We start from the raw sequence: 20,232 nt of genomic DNA on the forward strand, positions 1-20,232 counted from the left end.
AGAAAATTAACCCTATGATGTCTCTTCTTGAGTACTCAATGACCTAAATTTAAACAGGGAAACAAATCAGTGACAAATCACGCTTAAAGATGTTTTTATACTTTAATGTGAAGGATTTTTCCAGGTTATTTTATAAGTCACACAGATATGTGATTGCAAGCATTTTCATTTGAACAGGATTGAAAATGTTGAAAACCTAAAAGATGAACATTATTGAATGTAATGTTTGCACATGTTTGAGACAGAAAATCCAAAAGGTCTTCAGCTCATTTTGAACAAGTTTCCGGTCATCATGGCCACAAATTCTGAAAAGAGTTCAAATTGTCAGTAAATAGCATAATCTTAGACAACATAATTCATTTATTAACATTTAATTCAATAAGAACCATTTTAAGACTAATTTGTATGGATTAAAAATCCCAAAAGTAGACAAATGCAATCTGTTTAACAAAAACAATACTTGGCGGGTTAAAGAGTTCTGGAGTCAGTCTGAAACATTAGCAAACAAGAAAGCAACTTAGGTATCTCTTTTTGATAACCAACACTAATAAATGGCAAATGTATATCTAATTAAACCTAAGTTAATAGTTTTTTACTCTCAGCTACATAAACCATTCAAATATCACTATGTTCAGCTCTTTAAGGACATTTATGCTATGACTTTTCATTTTTCTACCAATATAAGTGTGAAATTAAGAAATCTCCCTAATTTGACTGTTAATAAACAATTAAATGCTTTATAAACCATTTATTCGACTCTTATTAGGTTTATAAAACAACAGTTGAAAATGCAATCCAATTAATGTTTAGTAGGTGAACTACAAAGTATTTATGAACCATTTAGTAGTATTGTAAACACCAGTTGCAACTTTACAATAAACAATTGCTTACTAAATTGTTTATATTAACTATACATTTACACTACACTTATTAGAAGGTCTTGCTTATTTCTGGGCAAATTTTAATCTTTTAATGAAGGCTGTAGTATTTATAAAATCTATTTTAATTTTTCATTCTTCACATTAATTTTAAAACAATTATCTTGTTTCTAAATACTTATACTTTTTCACCTAATATTGACAATGGAGATAGAGGGGAGAAAATATAAAATCTCAAAAACACAACTACATTACAATACTGTCAAAATGTAAACTATGATAGCTACCTCGCACAAACATTATATATATATATATATATATATATATATATATATATATATATATATATATATCTATATATATATATATATATATATATATATATGTATTTTCATCTAACAAAAGAATTTTTAAAAGCAATTATGAACTGTAATGAATACATACAATGCATCCATACCTTCGTAATCAATGGTTCCGTCTCCATCTTTATCCGCCTCCTTCATCATCTGCTCAGCCTCAAGCTCATTGAGTGGTTCCCCTGCATTCATCAGTACATACCTGGAAATTAATATGACGCATCAACAAAACACTGAAAGAACATGATGGCGAACCAGTTTTCTTTAAAATGTCATTTGTTTTATCTGAATTTGAATTTGGTATCAAAAGAGATTACTGTAACTTGTTAGAAGCTGAAACTGCAATCGTGCACTGCATCAAATCAAGAGTTGATGAAGTATTTACTTTGGAAAGGTAAGCTTTTTATGCGCTTATCATTTATGTTTTTCTTACTTGAGTGTGTTCCAGTCAATATAACCCTTGGCCTCCTTGTCAAATACTTTAAAAGCAGCTCTGAGTTCTGCATCCTGGTTCTTTGTTCTTTCATGGTACAGTGCCATCAGACCCAGGAAGCTGTCACAGTTAAATATCCCCTTACCTGAAATGTCACAAAACAAATAGTTTAACCCAAACGTCATTATTAGTGTGCAACATAGTTACTTTTCTTGTTGTTGTTTGTACACATAGACAGATCTATTTATACATTCAGTGCAGAGAAAAACAGTGCATTAGAGATTATGTGATTTTTGTGCTGTCAAACTATATATAATCCAATGAAATAACACCACCAGGGTCTTCACTACAATTATCTGCTACCCAGCTTACTGTATTTCTGGAAAAACTTGCAGTATTTATCGCCACAATTTTCCTGAAAACAGGGTTGCTTTTATAAGAAAAATGTTTCACTAATATTTCAAGCATTAAAAAATATCTTCTGTTTCTTACATTTATATACAAACCAAAACATTTCAGCCTAAAGTATCGACATTCTTGCATTCAGATAAAAACACTGATGTGTATATGGGCGAGACTCCGTAGTGTAGTGTGGGGGATTGCAGCTAGAACTGAGTCTGCATCATTTATCAAAAAGCAAAACATTTGTATACATTTTTGACATGAAAATGGTGAATAACAATTAAAGAATAGAAAAATGTCTTGTTCTGTATCAGTTCAGAGAAAGGGGGAAGTAAAAAGAGAGAAGGAAAAAAGGAAACAGAAGAGGAAATTACACTACAGCAAAACAGATATAAGCTAAGATTTGATAAAAGCTCCTCTTAAAATGTAAAATTCAACTTCAAAGATGTTTTACCTTAAGTTGGCAGAGGAAAGAATATCATGGTGCAGTATTTCAATGTATTGCTGGGTACATATTGAAGCTCCTGCTCAAGTAACATGACGGTGACTGGAGACTTAGATTTATGTTCTTTTATGAATTTTCTGCATGATCAGTTATCACAGAAAAAACAGGGAACCTATTACTGTAGACTGGAGACTAATTGTTTGTATTAGACCATGGTTAAAAAGAATATGAATTTTAATTTGGAAAAATAGACATTAATAACATCTTAATTAAGCAAACCTTCTCCAGCTGTCCAACTGCAGGATGGTCGCTTTGATTCCAATGGGATTAGAACCTCACTGGTAGTGTAGGTTCACCAACAATCTTTTTATAGTATACACAAATCACACACAGTGAAACACTGACACCTAGTGATCCATGTAGTAAGCTGCACTAAAAACAGAATACTGCAATATTAGATAATGCCATGCTTTTTTTTATATCATGCATTTTGGGGAAAAGTTGCTCTCTTAAAAATATGTCTGATGAAGCGAGTCACTTCTTTGGTGCATTACATAAGCTGATATCAGAGGGCATCCATGAAGATGAGCATCTGCATGACAGCCTCTAAAAACTTGCATATAATATTCAAACCCAAAAAAGTAAGGAGCAGGGTCTGGGTATCTCACTCATCCCACAGGATAAGTTAGAGTTTGGAGGTGTTCAGTATCCCTGTCAAAATGTGTAAGATTTAGAGTAAGACAAATTAAAATACAGAACAGAGCATACATTCTCTCTTCTAGGGGAGATCAGTCCCTCTCAGGCCTATATGCTGGCATGGTTATGAAGAGGCAGGCACACTTGCTTAAGCCCTATGGGGTCAGATATATATTTTTTCAAAGATCCTGAACATGGATGTAACCCTTAGTCCGACAACATGTTTGCTGAGCATTCAGACTAATAGCATTCAGTGTGCACTTGCACAAAAAATACATTAGCATGCCTTACAACAAAACTCATAATTCTTATGAACTGGGAAGTTGGAAAAAATCTTTGCTTCAACTCTAATAAATGGTTTGAGGTTAGTGTAGAAGAAGCTGAATCATCTCTGTAATGTCTGGACAAGGGAGGGAATGGCATATGGGATACAATTACATCATTCCTGGACTCACAACATCTTTACCTCTTCTCTGTAATATAACAAGGTCACTGTTGTACTTATAACATTGCAAGTAATTTGTTGTCATTTTTTTTTTCAATCTCGCTGGAGCATGCAAGAGAATGCAAAATCATTTGCATGCTTGTGTTTCTGTGGACACACAATGTGTTAGGTTTGAGTCAATATTAGATATTATTGAAAACTGCAATATTTGCTGTCATTTGCGGTATCTTTCACAATATCGGATATTGAACGGCTGTTACGGCATCTTATGGCTTTTTTTTTTTAGCTGTGGTGGCAGCTGAGTCAAGGCGCACCAATATTTGACGAGGTAGGAATAAGACCAGGCTGGCTGAGGATACTACAGGTGCAACTGGCCTTATGTAGCACCGAGCACACAGCGCTTTAGCATACAGACATTATAGACTTAGTTTACTAAGTACACAAGCTCACCAGTTGGATCAGACTGGAACGACTGCAAAGGGGTAATTCCAAGTTTGTTCTAAGATGAATTTATCATCACCTTATCAGAACAATTGGCAAGCATCTATTTTATAGATTCTCCAGTACTTAATGGCACACTTTAGCTGACGTGGATGGCCAGGCTATCATTACAGAACCTAATTTAGCAATTGAATTACTTTTTTGGTACTTTAACCAGATAAAGCTTCTACTTTTCATCCTCACCTCCAAATGCGTTTCAGAATAGCAAGGCTTTGCTAAAAGGCATTTAATATAACACCATCTTACAGTACAACACTGCAAATACACCACTTCTATTATGACCAAAATTAGACTTGAATCATCGTCTTTCTGTCATTGTGCAACCAAAAATAGATACAGATAGAAGGCTAATATTCACCATCTTTGTCCACATCTTTGGCCATCTGGTAGAGCTCTCTCTTTGTAGGGTTGATTCCCATTAAACTCATCAGTCTCTCCAGCTCCTGTGTCTTCACATCTCCATTTCCCTCTTCATCGAACATCTCAAAAACTCCTCTGTACTCTGTGATCTGTTCTTGTGTTAACTTGCTGGCCTGGAACAAAAAAGGGAGTTGTTTAGTGAACTGCTATATGTGATTTTAACAGAACTTAGATCAAGCATAAGCAACTGAACAATGTTAATTACATATGTTAGAATGATTAATTTTATATTTGACGTTACTCAAAGTTTGTCTTTTATAAAGTTCTCACCATTTTCTCTGGTAGTCCAAACACGTCAGAGAAGAAGCACTGCGACAGCACTCAGTGTAGAATGAGACGAGGTCTCACTCTCATCATTAATACACTTGTGATGCTCTATCCCCAGAGCTTAGAGGAGCATGCTTCAAGACCTTTTATGGCACTTTAAGGATGGACTTGCTAATCATACTTATAATAGATAGCTAATAGATACTTATCTCAACTAACAAATGGTAAACAGCATTCTATTGGAAAATAACTTCTTTGGTAAAGTTGTAATTAGCTCAAATGTGATTTTAATATCAAAGTAGCTGAGGCCCAAAGGACTACAGACAGGATAAATGTGTAAGCTATTAGATGCAGTTTCTGACCTCATCATCGCATGTTCCACTTATGGGAACTGCAATTAGCTTGCTGTTAGCCATTAGCAGGTGTTTGTGCAGCCCCCAGTGACTCTCGGAAAGCGGGCAACCAAATAAGGAGGCACTTAACTACAAGAAGTTATTTCCAACATTGCAATGGGAACATTAAGAATTTCACATTTGCCGGTCAGGAGGCAAGAGCTATGAATCTCTGAATGCTGCATGCCTCCAATGATCCTCTGTGTATGGAGTTTGAGTGAAGATATCAAGTGGACCCAAAAGGGAGACTGTAACGCAGACTTCATCAAGGTCGGTCCAAAATGTTATGGAGTAAAACATTACAGTTGAAATGTATATTGTTTTATTCTGTATTCTATTCCTGTAAACTCATGTTGAGCGTTTTCACTGAAATACAAACGAATCAATTTAGATCATTTAGATATACATTAGTTTGGATCAATCATGTTAAATGAATAAACAAATACGTGAAAATGCTGGTCAGTTAAACGGGCTAAAATTAGCACATTACATTAATTGTGCTGCTTCTAACCTACACAAAAATAGTTTACTCTAATGGGGTCAAAAAGTACACGTCAAGATATTCTCCCTGCCATTTTACACGACTTTGTTGTTCGTTATTTGCATATTATTTTAGGAAAATCAACCCAGAAATACTGTTTTCTTCCTGCTTCTCCTGGCAACCAATTGATTTGCATGTAATGAGCAAAAGCTTGTATCAAACCTCTAGAAGCTATAATGAAGATGATCCATGGTGACAAGACTGTATTGCCATTTGTTTCACTGCTGAGTGATTCAAGGCACCAGACTAATATAATGACATCACAGCAACTCTTTGTTACCTCCGCCGAGACGGCTATGTTTAAACCCGTGTCTATTGGTTGGTTGGTGAGAAGGGAGAGATATGAAATTATGAGAAATAGGTGAAAGGTGAAAGGATAATGGAAGGGAAGGGTAGGTGGATAGAGAAAACTAAAACAAACATTGGAGGATTGACTAACCAGATATAAAGGAAGTAGACTTTAGCAGGTGAATAGAGGCGTGACCCTGCTACCAAAGCTTAGTTAACTCTTGCATGTCACTGACTCAGCAGATATTAAAATGTAAAAGCAAATATATCAGTGTTTGGTGTGTTGTGGTGTGCGGCCCAGAATAAACCCCATAGTTACAGATTTGGATAAAGTGATGGTCCAGAAATGTTTCCCTTCCTTCTTTCACATTGCAAAATAGGGTGTTTTTGACATTTTCGTTTAATTTCTCAGGGAATATTGCATGAATCTTGATGATAAAGAATGGGGTGTATTTAGGCAGCTGGTATAGGCCCGAGGACAGCAGAGGGAAAACATGAAAATATTTTCTCCGTAAAACATGACACAGTTTTACCCAAATCAGCGAATGAAATTATACGCTGTGTTTTTGTACAGTAATGCATGAGGCCCAGTCCCTCATAACACACCATCCATGGGAGCGTAATACAGAGAGCAATGACAGAAAGCATAAGTCACGCTCCTTCTGATGGACCCCATGGTGAATGGAGAAAGACAAACAATTTTTTCTGATTCCGTTTGAATTGTGCCATGAACCACATGTTTGTGAATTTAAAAGATGATGTTCCATGTCAAGAGAGTCACAGTTTTTCGTAATTAAAGTAAAATATAATCTAGTTTTATGTTAAACCGCTCAGTATACTACATCGTCTCACTTAACACACATCCCCAACACCAACATGGCCGCCAGCTCTAGGTACTAAAGATGGAAATCACCATAAATCTGACCATACTGACAATCGCAATAATGTAAAAGCCAACATACAGGACCAGCTCTACAAGGTTTGATTTACAGGCTTTGGTGACCGTTCAACGAGACAACGTCACAAACGCGGCTGCTGGCTGTGTCGTCTTTATAATTGTGTCTTATATTTTATTTATGACAAACTGCTACTTTCTTCAGATTAAAAATGATCTTTTAAAATTGACAAACATCACATTCACACAATTCAGACAGGATTAAACAAATGATTTGTCTGTCTCTAGGTTCACTACCATGCAAAGCGTTTTTCTGAGATAACGAGAAGACTGGAAGAGGCTTGACTTTGGCTTAGTATACGTCCCAGAGTGCAGGATGAGTCATGAATTGTGTTGTTGTTGTTGTTGTTTGTTTTCTGGTTTTAACTCTATTAAACTCTAACGTATTATTATTTCCACTTTTGGGTCTGATACTGGCCTATGGGTGCAACATGGATTAACACATGATAAAAACACTAACATGGGAGCTGTAACTGTGTTCGCTAAAATGCACCTCAAGAAGCCCAGTGGTGCTGAGGTTAGATGGAGTTCAGGGGAAACACCCTTCTGTATTTTAAATCTATCCGACTACTTTACCTGAGAAACACTGTAAACCACCATAAACACATCTAAATCAGAACACAATCTTTCCTGATTAACTTAGGCCAGATTGTGTTGTTGACACTGCTGTTATTAACTAGCTGTAGAGAGCCCTGCTGAAATCATTAATACCACTTCCTACTTTAGGAGCCGAATTGGGGCCCGACTGTCTGACTCAGCCGTTCAGCTAGACTGGTTTGCAGTTTAGCAAAAACACACACACACACACACACACACACACACACACAAACAAACGAACACCGTGTTCTCTTGGCTTTCAGTTTACCGCACATGTACCTAATGAGAGGTGAGGAATGTGTCCGGAGTGACTTTATGATCAGGCTAACATCTCCGGCTGTACTCAGATAAAACACCAGTCGAAGGTTTTCTAATCGTCGCTGCTGCAGCGTGGGGTTTCCCAGCGCTGACTGCAGGGTTACCGCGCCCATCTCATCGTTCGATGGCCGGACGAGAGTCTTACTACGGAAAGGGCAGATGTTAAGCTTGGCAAAAGGGAGACAGTAGGCTGTCTTGTTGAATGAGGTATAGTGACTTTACAGATTAGCCTTTTTTTGTCTGCCTGGGCAGTGTCTTTAGTGCAAGGCTAGTGGGTGTGATACCCCCCTCCCCTCCCCGCTCCGGTTGGTTGACTGAGGTTGTCAAGCTCCCTAGCCGTAGCCTGCGTTCGGGAAGGGCTGCTCCTCGGAAAAACTAACGCTAGCTGGCTTGCTAGTTAGTAAGCTAGCGTTGAGGTGTTCGTTGATGCGTGGATCGGAGGTATACGCCGTCTTGTTTTCCAGTCAATGCCAAAACGCAAAAACAAACGCAAATTGAACAAGGTAAGGTGAAATAGAACGACGACCATGCTACTTCCACATCTTTCACAGTGACTGTTAATGCCATTAGCCGATGAATTGTGGCGGAATTGAACTGTCCGGGGGTGGGGTAGCGATAGCTAGCTTCCTAGCCATTTAGTTAGCCGCAGTTAGCTAACGTTAAGTTGGCTTTTTTATCATCAGCAGACACATGAAGCAAAGGTACAGGGGTGTTTGCAGTGGTGGATCCTGGCTCACACTATTCGCGGCTGATAAGCAATTTACTTAAAACTTATCTCCATGCAGCTGGCTTATGCAGCCAGGCAATTGAGATACGGTAGGTTAACCACTGTTAATGTTAGCGAAAGCCTCTGGCTGGCGTTGAAGTAACGTTAATGTTGGCCAGTGGGGCTTGATGTCCGTGATGGCCCAGCGGAGGTGCCTCTTGGCCTAAAACACAGTACTTATAAAAGAACTGGTTCGTTAATATCCAAATGGTGTTGAAGACAGCTGTGATGATTAGGCTTAATAGTTAGTATTGGCCTGCTTCGTACTGGAAATGTTGCATTTAAAGATGTTGCTATCAGTTGATGATGACACACTGGGTTGGGCTGGAACAATAAACGTCCCGTAAACAAATTAACAGCAAATATTGGTTATTGGTGATAGCAGGGCAGCCAGCACCATTCGCTTAGTTGAGCATTGCACACACACACGCAACCATATATAAAAACAGCCACACGTTATCAATTTGTTACTGTAGCCGCGTTAACACCCTATTTTTTTTTTTTTTTTTTTTTTTTAACAAGCTAGCACATTGCTGCCTTCCTGCAACGAAACGGCCGCGCCGGTGCAACGCCTTCAACTTGATTTTCTAATGTTAGCTATTTATCACCAGCTTGATTTATGATTTATGCAGCGATGGATGATAGATGGTCACATACTTTAATGAAAAAAAACACCCTCATCCGTTGTTGCATTTCTTGCATACTGAAGTCAAACAGGCCATCGCCGCCCGACCTTGCAGTTTTTACAGGATACAGGTTTAGACAGCCGAATACATTTACTGAGACGTTGTAATCAAATCAACCGTGCACTGTCTGCTTTAACGAGCTTGTTAGGATGTAACTAAGTGGATTTATAGACACCTAGCAACCACCGAGTTTCCAGGTTTACCCACTGTGCTGGCTCAAAAGCTAACTACATAGCACCCCGTGTAATTGCGGAAGAGCTGCCGAGACTACCCTTAAGTGGCTTTTTCTTTTGCATTAGATGTTAACAGCTACTTGGTTTGTCTATTATGAAATTCAACGGTCCATATGTTATATGATGAACTTTATTCACTGTACTTACAGTTAAATAAGTGAAATTACTAATAACGCGACTGAATACATTGCTGTCTTTAGTGTTAGCTCTGCCCTGCCTGCAGGCCTACACTGACAAGCCTGCTAGCAAGCTAACTAGCGGACAGCGGTCTGCAAGATGGCGTTTAGCTGCATCTTCTCAGATTTCCATCAGTGCAAGTCATATTATCAGCACAATGTACAGCTTTGAGAAAATGTAGAAATACGATTAGGACTATTCAGATATTCTGCCACGTTATTACGGCGCTGAATTGCAATAGATTTTATCCTGAAATATGTGTAGAGCCTCTGTGGCCCAGCCGTCTAACCGTATAAAACTGCTATCCAGCAGCCATTCAAATACAATGCAAACTAGTCTGTTGTAGGCAAATCACAGTAGTGCACACAGAGACTAAGTCAACTATCAGTACAGTACACACAGTCTGGTAAACCTGTGCTTAGACATCACATAGAAAACATGCATGTTAAGCCTGCTTAATTTATTGCCTTGTATTCCTATATCTGACATGGAGTTGCGTAATATAGGTTCCGTTACTATGAGCTGTGTCAATTGTGAATGCAATGCTTTCAAATGCAACTATCAACCTAGTTTTTTAAAGGTAGGGTGGTACCAATTGTACAGTATCTAGTCACAACTGTAAGGGAGGGACTGTATTAGGCTTGTGATTTCAGAGGCAGCATGTAAATCCAGCCACTTGCTCTAAGCATGTTGTGTGTAAAAGAATTAAGATTAAACTCATCCTTTTATGATTGTGAAAACATATTTCTAATGCTTGGGCTGGCTTTGCCAGCTGTTTATGTTAGTGGACATGGATAGGATTAGAGACTCATTGACTGAGGATTTTAGCTTTTAGGATTATAGAGTTGCTCAGTGATATTGCTGGTTATGTTTTTTCTATGATCCAGCTTTAGACCTGTAAAGCATTGCGTTATCATTATTTAACAGCACAGATCAGCTGACTTGTCTGCAGAGAAATACAGCTCTTTTTAATTAATGACTGGAAATGTAGGAGACACCTTTTGAGAGTAGCAGGCACAGACTGCCCTTAAGGGACCCAAGAACAGCCACTGAGCTACAACTCCAGGGTGTTTGCTACTGCTCATTGTTTATCATGCAGTCAGCTGACCCTGATCAGGCGCTTGGAAAGGAGAAGTGATGAGGGAGAGGAACTCCTTAACTATAAGCATCCACAGAGGTCAGTGGGGAATAACAGTTCTTAGTGTGGAGTATTTAAAAGTCAGATCTATTAATTAACTCCAGGCTGGCCCACTTTTTGATTTACCATAGTAGGTTCCAGAGTTTGGTGTAAAAGCAGTCTAGAACGAAAATGAAATAATTCTTTGCATTAGTTGACCAAATACAAAGGGTTTTCTGATTTTAATATCACTAAAGAGTTTATTTAGTGATATTCACTATTTAGCAGTGACAGAAACCTGTGAACTTGAACTCTAAAGTCTTAATCAGAACTGAAAGCTATATGACTGCAAAGTTCTTTTTAATTAAGTAGCATTATTACTATATATAGATATCTATATATCTATATCTATCTATCTATATATATATCTATATATCTATATATCTATATCTATCTATCTATCTATCTATCTATCTATATATATATATATATATATATATATATATATATAATTTAAACCCATATCATTCAATCACTACATCAGTTATACTGTATATGTAGACAGATGTATACTATACCATTATATGATATACTACTGTGGGCATTAGTAAAGTTTGCTCTCTGACAATACAGGTAGACACAACTGATTCAACTTGTATTTGATTTCACCTTCTCAGTCAAAGTAGTTCATCAATTTGATAAAAGTTGAGAACATTGTTTAGAAATATCACCTGTATTTTCGAAAGGTTTTCAAGGTGAGGATGGCTTTCTGCTGTCACCTGATGATACTGCATAATAATTCTATTCCATGACACGTTCATTTATGGATTAATGAGTGTAAGAGGATAATCTGTGTTAGAAAGGTCAACCAATCAGAGGATCCTACAGGAGAACATAGTCAGGTAGAGAAGATTGTCAGTCTTGTCTTGAAACCTCCAGTGGCATAGGCCTACTGACTGAAATACAGCAGGTAAGGTGACTGGCAACGTCGGATTGATCAGACTGAATAGTGCCAAATCTAAATTAGATTTTAGTATAATGTCGTCAAAATTAATTCAGTGTGCTAATGATATTTTTTTCTGCTGTTAAATGTGTAACAGAGCAGTTTGTCTCTCATATAAGTTTGCTTACACAGATATAGTTTTGTAAGTGAGTTACCGTGTACTTTTGGTTTTTGGGTCGTCGTCTCTGTGTATTGGGAAACATTTCTCAAAAAATGTGCAATTTAGAAAAAAAAAAAAAGAATAACTTTTATAGTAACTCTTAGTTTGTAGAAAATCCTAACAGATGTTGCATTCAGTAGAAATTAGAAATTGTGAGTGCATTTAATTTTTGTTTGCTAACCAGTTTTCAGACTGCAGTCCAAAGTGACTGTCTGTTTAGTACCACAAAAATCAACCATTGTAAACATGCACACTCACACATATTAACAGAATAATTCCAAATTTGTTTCCAAATGTACTTCCTGTTTGACACACTTGAATAATTGATTAGATTGATCTGAGCACAATGGTACCCTTTTCCACATAACTGAAGTTAGTCCATTGATCAGTGACTATTCCACAAACCAATAATGCAACTCTTAAGTCACTTTGGATTCAGGATATTAAGCTTCTCACATGTGTTGCTTCCGGTTATGTTGTAAAAAAAAAATGTTTTCAAGATGTTGGGCTGGGCATGTGTCATCAAACAGTTGGATTTTTATTGACAGATAGAATCAGTAATTTAACCAACTTTAGAAGACTGGATACTTTTGCTAAATCTTTCTCAAAATGTCCCTTTCGATTTGGTTATGGTAGTGTTAAACATCTAGTAATTGTCATGATATCTAGTATTCTGTTATCACAATTCATGTAAATAAGTCAGAGTCCCGCACTTGTTGGACAGGTCATACAGCTGGAGTATGGAGTTCCTGACCTTTTTCTGGCATCCTTGAAATAACTGTCTCAGAATGACTTGAAGTGGTGATAACTGAAACTTGGAGTCTGTCATATATGTTTTTATATTTGAAAAGTACTATTTGGATCATGACATGCGGTTTAAAATGTTGTTTTATTAGATACATTTTGAGTGTGTCTGGGGGCTCTGTATTAATATAAGTGGCTTATTGATCACTAAAAATTCTGAGTAGCCTAAGGATTGAGGTCAACAGGATAACGACTGCTTTTCGGCTCATTGGAAAGTCATGCCTTAACAGGATTTGTCTGGCAATCCAAATTGTGTGTCAGGATTATGTTAGCGACATTGAGGTGGCGAAGTAAGGTTGAACCATCAACTGTACGTTGCATACATTGTAGGTAAACAATTTAGTCAGTTAAGCGGACAGTGAGCTGGCTGAAAGAGATTTTGTTCCATTTGAGCTGAGTTCAGGCCAAGTTTGCTCATGGTTAAAAATACAACCTTGAATTTAAAATAAAGACAATTTGAATGAATAAAGTAGTCTCTCTATTCTTTCTTATTTTAAAATGTTTTCTAGATCAACAAGTGCCACGGTAGCTGGAGTAAGGTAATTGACAAAGCAGAGGAAAATGAGTGAATTGGACCAGTTACGCCAAGAGGCAGAGCAGCTCAAAAATCAGATCAGAGTGAGTATAAAACAGTTTTTTTTAAACACTTCTTTTACGCACCTTACCATCAGTTGTCATTTAAAAATTATAATAAGTTAAAATAGATGGATGTTTGATAGAGTAATCTTTTCCTAAAGAGTTGCCTCTTCTTTACAGGATGCCAGGAAAGCATGCGCAGATGCCACACTATCACAGGTAAGATTTAGCATTATGATTTTTCTCAGAGGTTAAAAACACATTTGATCTGAAGCTAACAAGAGTATCAATGTTTTGCAGATCACAGCTAATATTGACCCCGTTGGCCGAATCCAGATGCGTACAAGACGAACGCTGCGGGGTCACTTGGCTAAAATCTATGCCATGCATTGGGGAACAGATTCCAGGTAGGCTAAGTTACAGAATTCTGAGGTTTTGTTTGTTACCTCATTCTGGTCCTGCTTCAAATGTTGAACAAAAAAATAAGTCTATTTTAGCAGTTGGACAGAAATGTTTTTGCTGCAGCCCTTTCCCTCAGTTTCTGGCTCATGATTCAAGATTAAAATAGATTTTGTGTGACAACTCCCAATTGTTTTTGTGGTGGTGTTAAAATGCTGTTCTCATCTGTGTAGGCTCTTGGTCAGTGCCTCTCAAGATGGCAAACTCATCATTTGGGACAGCTATACCACAAATAAGGTAAGTTATGCTTTTTTGACAGGGATTAATAAAGTTATGGTTGATTCTTCGTCATCTAATTGCAAAACGAAGTAATAACAGCAGCAGGATAGACATGCAGATAAGGGCATGTCCGTGTCGCCATCCGCATGAAAAGAAAGCGGCTTGATTTTTAAAACTCAAACAACTTGCAGACAAAGGTGTGACGCACGTAATCTTGTGGAACTCATAAGGTTACACTAGAATTATAAAAAAAGGAAAAGAACTCTACTCATGCTGCATTCATCTGGAATCTGGATCAGCTGAGAGTGAGGCCTTTGCTTTGGGGCTGATGTGTCTGGTGTGTAGTTAGTGGAATGGGGGGAAGTGGTGAGCAGTTTGCATGCCTAATAGACAATTTGGCCCCCTCGCCACCACAGACGGAGAAAATTTAAAGCAGAGAATTATGCTCTGTCAGGTTCTAGCATATTGAGGAAGCTTTTGTGGTGACACTGAAGAAACATTAGATTGAGCGTGATACAGCTGGTAATAAATCCAGCTAGGAATTAAAAGATTAAAGGGTCATTCCTCCAATGTATCTCTAGGCCAACTGAGAAGATTGCAGGCGAGATTGGGGTCAGAATTGTACATGAGATACCTTAATGCATACAGGAGCTCACAAATAGAAAGCTGTCAAGTTGAGCTGCCATTAAGTAGCAACATATTGATTGATAGACATGATTAGGTTTCCATCAAAATGGCAATGATTCAGGCGTGATTATACAGAATGCTGAATAATGTCTAAACAAAACATTCTGTGCGCTGTTCTAATGTCACTCAATGTTGTTACTTGGCTTATGGGTGCTTCACTTTGTGATCTGGACAGTGTGAGCTGTGTGCACAAGTGCAGTGGGTGTTTTAGAATAACATGTCTAGCATTACATTCGATAGAATATGTATGTCAGACTCCTAATGTTGCTGGCTGTGTTTAATGTGCATTGTCAAGATTACAATTGTAGTTCAGTGGTGCTGAAATTGGGTCAAAAATGAATCTTTACTCATGAATGGCTTTTTTAATTTTTTTTCTTTTTCAGAAAATTATGTCCTTTTTTCTTTCTAAAAATATAAAATCTGTCTCATTAATTTATTTACCAGATTTAATTCAGATTGTCTCATTTTCCTTGTTAACAATGTACTTTTAAGTAAAATTAACGTATTTGTGTGTCACTTATGTTGTAGGTTCATGCCATTCCACTTCGATCTTCCTGGGTCATGACTTGCGCATATGCACCTTCAGGAAATTATGTGGCCTGTGGTGGCTTAGACAACATCTGTTCAATTTACAACCTGAAAACCCGTGAGGGGAATGTACGCGTGAGCCGTGAGCTCGCTGGACATACAGGTAAATGATCTTTTATTATCCTAAGCATTATAGTGAAAGGCTTACCAAAGATTAATTCAAGTTATCACTTAAATGTTTACTGAAAAGGATTGCAAAACTAAATTCGAACTCCATATGACACATCCTCTGAAATGACAGACAACTACAAGTAATCTACTGCTAAACTGCTACTGAAGATTCTGAGGTCAATACTGTACACTATGTCACATGTAAAACATGTAAGCTAATTAGAAGGTTATCTGTCAGACATACTTAATAAATATATCAATAATTATCCTCTTGTCGAGAAACGATTGACTTGTATGACTCAGAGGATGCCAGTTTGTACAAATTGGAGCTTAATATACACAGCTAGTGTTATTTTTATTTTTTACTTTGCTAGTAATACGTGGTCGTCCTATCATTAACTCCTCTATTGATTCTCTGATTATCAGGATACCTGTCCTGTTGTCGCTTTCTTGATGACAACCAGATTGTTACAAGCTCTGGTGATACCACTTGGTAAGTTAAGAATTTTATATACAGTGTTGCCGTGTCGAAAGCAAAGACGTTAGGCAAATTGCAACAGTGTCTTAATTAGACTTTTTATTTTATAGTGCACTTTGGGACATTGAGACTGGTCAGCAGACAACCACATTTGCTGGACACACAGGTGATGTCATGAGCCTGTCATTGGCCCCTGATGCACGGTTATTTGTCTCTGGTGCTTGTGATGCCTCCGCTAAACTCTGGGATGTTCGAGAGGGCATGTGCAGACAGACATTCACCGGCCACGAGTCTGACATCAATGCCATCTGTGTAAGTCAAAACTGTACTTTTGCATTTTTTTCCCTTCCAGTTGAAATTACACAATTGGTAGGTTTTTTGTTGTGTTTACTCCTCTATTGTGCATTAATGACTTCTCTTTTGTGAATTGTAGTTCTTCCCTAATGGCAACGCCTTTGCCACGGGCTCCGATGATGCCACCTGCAGGCTGTTCGATCTGCGTGCCGATCAGGAATTAATGATCTACTCTCACGACAATATCATATGTGGCATCACCTCTGTTGCATTCTCAAAGAGTGGCCGTCTTCTTCTGGCGGGATATGATGACTTCAACTGTAACGTGTGGGACACACTAAAAGCTGACCGTGCTGGTGAGTAGCTGAAGCCTGGTCTCAGCAGCTTAATTTCCTACATGAAAAGTGATAAATGTACTTGATTACTTGCTGTCTTATGTTTTAGTCCTGTTGACTAAATCACGATGGTACTTTTCTAGGTGTGTTGGCTGGACATGACAACCGTGTTAGCTGCCTGGGAGTTACTGATGATGGCATGGCAGTTGCAACAGGATCCTGGGACAGTTTTCTGAAGATCTGGAATTGAAGCCTGAAGGTTGTTTTATTTTATTGTTTCTCATTTTCTTACATTTGTACCTAAGGCTATTCCTTGTAAAGTCCTAAACCTGTAGTTGCATATGTTTGTTGAAGCCTAATTCTTTGCCTGGCTGGCGTTGAAGTTGATGTGTGAGTTCAATAAATTGTCTCTGTTTCTTACTTTCCTTCTGGGCTGCATATTGAGACACCTGTTGGCTTGAACGTATCATGATTTACATGATCGACAAAACATTCTTGTCCCTGTGGAAAAAAAAAATGTTGACATTTGTTTGAGTTTGATATTTTTTCATAAAATACACTGACAAATGAGATGTCTTAGTCTAAGCAGGCTTCTCCGAAAAGGACCAAAAACTTTAAAGCTAGCTCTGTAGCTGGTTGTAGATGTACCTATAATAAACACATGCTGCCATCTGCGTTGTTAATTTAGTGTGTGCTTTTGTTAGATCTTTGCCCATTTCGGTCTTAGACTAACACTTGACAGAAGTTTAAATTGGCTAAACAGTAGATCAGGCTAAATTAGTTAAATTCTAAATGTAATTTCTTTGTTTCCCAGATGTTCTTTTAACTCCAAAGTTGACTGGAAGACCATTACAACTTCAGAATGTTCACAGCATCTTCTTCAACACTGTTCAAACTGACTGGGACACCACAAAAACGAAGGGAAACCAATGCCTTTCCTACACAAAGAAGAGCACAATTGTTTATCACCTAGTTAAGAAAGGATCTCCTGTGGTATCAAATCAGAAACTTGTGCATTCCTTCTTGGACCATTTTATGTTACCTTGAAAGAGAAAACAACACTATCATCCCATGCAAATGTGTGCGTCTTGAAAGCAAATGTTGGAGTGTAATTGTACAAATTATTTAACTTTTTTTTTTTTTTTTAAGAATTCTATTCTGATGTTTTGTTATTCTTGATGGCTTTCTTTTTTTTGTCATATTTCTTTAGTGGTTTTAGATACGTTTGAATTACAGCTTGTCTTTCTAATCCAGTTAAATCATATAAGACAGATGAGTGAAAACATGCAGCAAGTAATGCAAGTAAAAGCTTGGATCATATTACACGAGCAGCTTTCAAAATGTCCATGATGTATTTATATACTAGCTGTTTTTGTTTCATCACAGCCTTTTGCACATGAAGAAGCTTTGCCTCTCAACTAATACTATGTTAACTAACCAAGCACATGCTATAAGTTATGAATGCTCATTCCAATACAAAAGGAGCTTTTACGAGTAACTTATACAGTTAACCCCCTTAATTCTTGTACATGCCTTTGACTTTGGGTGGGACGGGGTGGGGTAACAAGGTAGGTGCTGAGATAATTGGGGCATGGCTGAATTTTATTATATGGATGGGGGATTGTGCTTAGTATCCACTTTGAGTGAAACACCTCACCTGACTAAATAGACACTTCCTTTGCTTGGGACTGCAGTTGCAACTCTGTGAATGAAATGTACAAATCAATGTCTGAAAATAATGGTCTGATGTTTTAAGTTAAGACATTTAATTTTGTCTGCCATGAGTTAATTTAGATGTGCATGCTGTAGACTTGCTTTCAATGGTGCAAAATCCTAGATTTTTTTGGGGGGGTTTTTTGTTTTTGTTTGTTTCTGAAAAGGAGAGTAACCTATTGATTGAACTTAATAGAAGCCAATTTTTTTGGCTCCAACTCTGCATACATCATGTACTAATACTGGTAATGCTATGCACCAGAGTGAGCAAGAATGGAGAAAGACTTAATATTGATTGCATACTTAGTGTAAATTATGCTTACCAGTTCTATTGATGCCAATTTTTTGTAAGAATTATAACAATCATTGTGAGAATTCTATCCTTGACAAGTCCTTTTTCTCTCCTTCAAATCTTCACACTCAACGGAACAAAAACGTCCTCACATACTGCCCATACTAAAACTTTTGTACATTTTTTTCTCGGTCTTAAATTGAAAATCAGAGCATCTGAATGACAACATTTCACTGTATACAGAAGCACTTTCGTTAAAGTTGTGACATATTTTCACTTTTCTTTTTTCTGCGATGATGTACAATAAATGTGATGTATTCGTGTGTGACCACAAGTGAAAATGCAATTCAACTGAGATGGATTCCCTTTTCTCTTTCCATTAATATTATAGAGCTCTGCACCCTTATGTACCTTTTCACTTTTTGTATTTCTTTTCAGTCTGTTGGTGTTACACGGTGAGCTGGATGCAAGATAGATACTGTACTAAATTGTACTGTTATTGATTGAAAAATGTAATAAAAAGCTGTTTGAGATCTCTTTGTTGAGTTTGAAACAAAAAGCTACATAAGATGTTTTATAGCTTGGTGTGAAATTTTGCCTTACATTTCTACTTTGATATCACTAATTCGAGTATTGTTCAGATGGGGCAAGGATTTAAGTGAGGCACGTATGCAGTTTACTTATTTGAGATTCTAAGAGGGTCTAATGGATGTTGATGGACTTCCTTTGTTTTTTTTAAGACCAATAAAAATATATAGTCAGCTCATTTAATTTTCACCATATACCTCAACAGATAAACCACAACTAGAATACAGTATATGACACATATCTGGCCAAATATCATAATCAAAACTCCTCTATTTTTGTTGTCAGATTATTTCATCGTTACCTTACTGTGCCGCCTATTAAGTGGAATTTGTATTCCTTGTGTTAACTGTAGAAGTAGATTTAAATAGAAACAATACTGGATGGGTTTGGGTGGATGGAGTTTTTACATAATTGAATGCATATATAACATCCTCTTTGCTTTACAATGAAAACAAATGTCTACTCTGCACATGACTGAAATCGCATCGCAATATACGAGCTAACTCAGGAGGCTATTACAATGTTTACATTTATACTAGTGACTGACACACACTTATGCGGCGATTAGAAGTGATTAAAATACCGTCCTCCAACGATATAACACAAACGATAACGTTTTAAATTAAGGATGAGTGCTGCTGGTAATTAATACGTTTTTGCTTCGTTGACTACGGGTTCAACTTGATACGTGTTTATTTCAGAATGTGCGAAACAGATGCAACCCGCCATCTTCCCGTCTTTACCAGCTAACGCAACGGAAGCTGCTCTAGTGGATGTTCCTGGACCAATACACTTCCTAACTGGAGGGGTGACGAAGTAAATTTGATGATCGACTATGCAAATAATTGTTGTTTAAAACACTCTAAACCAAAGATAAATATTTACTTTAGTAGTACCGACGGTTTCACACATGTATGCTAATGAATGATCAAGTTATTGCCGGTTTCAACAACACAATCTGCACAAAACAACCTCCGTAAAATGAAAAGGTCCATTCTAATGACGTAGTTCC

The 20,232-nt window shown here is 37.4% G+C and overlaps 2 protein-coding genes across 7 annotated transcripts; one reads left to right on the plus strand and one right to left on the minus strand.

Annotated features, from left to right (window-relative positions):
- Nucleotides 1-88: 88 nt before the first annotated feature.
- LOC115583428 (calglandulin-like) lies at nt 89-8,017 on the minus strand. Of its 2 annotated transcripts, none has more exons than XM_030420258.1 (5): nt 7,896-8,017; nt 4,515-4,689; nt 1,668-1,812; nt 1,336-1,436; nt 89-305 (listed from the first exon to the last, which is right to left on the minus strand). In XM_030420258.1, the coding sequence occupies exons 2-5, from the start codon at nt 4,636-4,638 to the stop codon at nt 262-264; spliced, it is 414 nt and encodes a 137-aa protein (XP_030276118.1). In that variant the 5' UTR covers nt 4,639-4,689; nt 7,896-8,017; the 3' UTR covers nt 89-261. The 2 variants fall into 2 exon arrangements, with proteins under 2 accessions (XP_030276118.1, XP_030276117.1); XM_030420257.1 differs by lacking the exon at nt 7,896-8,017 and adding an exon at nt 4,847-5,139.
- On the plus strand, nt 7,801-19,167 carry gnb1b (guanine nucleotide binding protein (G protein), beta polypeptide 1b). Of its 5 annotated transcripts, none has more exons than XM_030420255.1 (11): nt 7,801-7,905; nt 13,390-13,498; nt 13,637-13,675; nt 13,757-13,863; nt 14,089-14,152; nt 15,350-15,512; nt 15,947-16,013; nt 16,109-16,310; nt 16,432-16,648; nt 16,771-16,886; nt 17,442-19,167. In XM_030420255.1, exons 2-10 carry the CDS (start codon nt 13,442-13,444, stop codon nt 16,875-16,877), a joined length of 1,023 nt encoding a protein of 340 aa, XP_030276115.1. In that variant the 5' UTR covers nt 7,801-7,905; nt 13,390-13,441; the 3' UTR covers nt 16,878-16,886; nt 17,442-19,167. The 5 variants fall into 5 exon arrangements, with proteins under 5 accessions (XP_030276115.1, XP_030276113.1, XP_030276112.1 ...); XM_030420253.1 differs by lacking the exon at nt 7,801-7,905 and adding an exon at nt 7,968-8,141; XM_030420252.1 differs by lacking the exon at nt 7,801-7,905 and adding an exon at nt 8,029-8,437 and having other exon boundaries at nt 17,442-19,165.
- The last annotated feature ends 1,065 nt before the right edge of the window (nt 19,168-20,232 follow it).

Source organism: Sparus aurata, chromosome 6 (assembly GCF_900880675.1).
Source record: "Sparus aurata chromosome 6, fSpaAur1.1, whole genome shotgun sequence".
Lineage (NCBI taxonomy): Eukaryota > Metazoa > Chordata > Actinopteri > Spariformes > Sparidae > Sparus > Sparus aurata.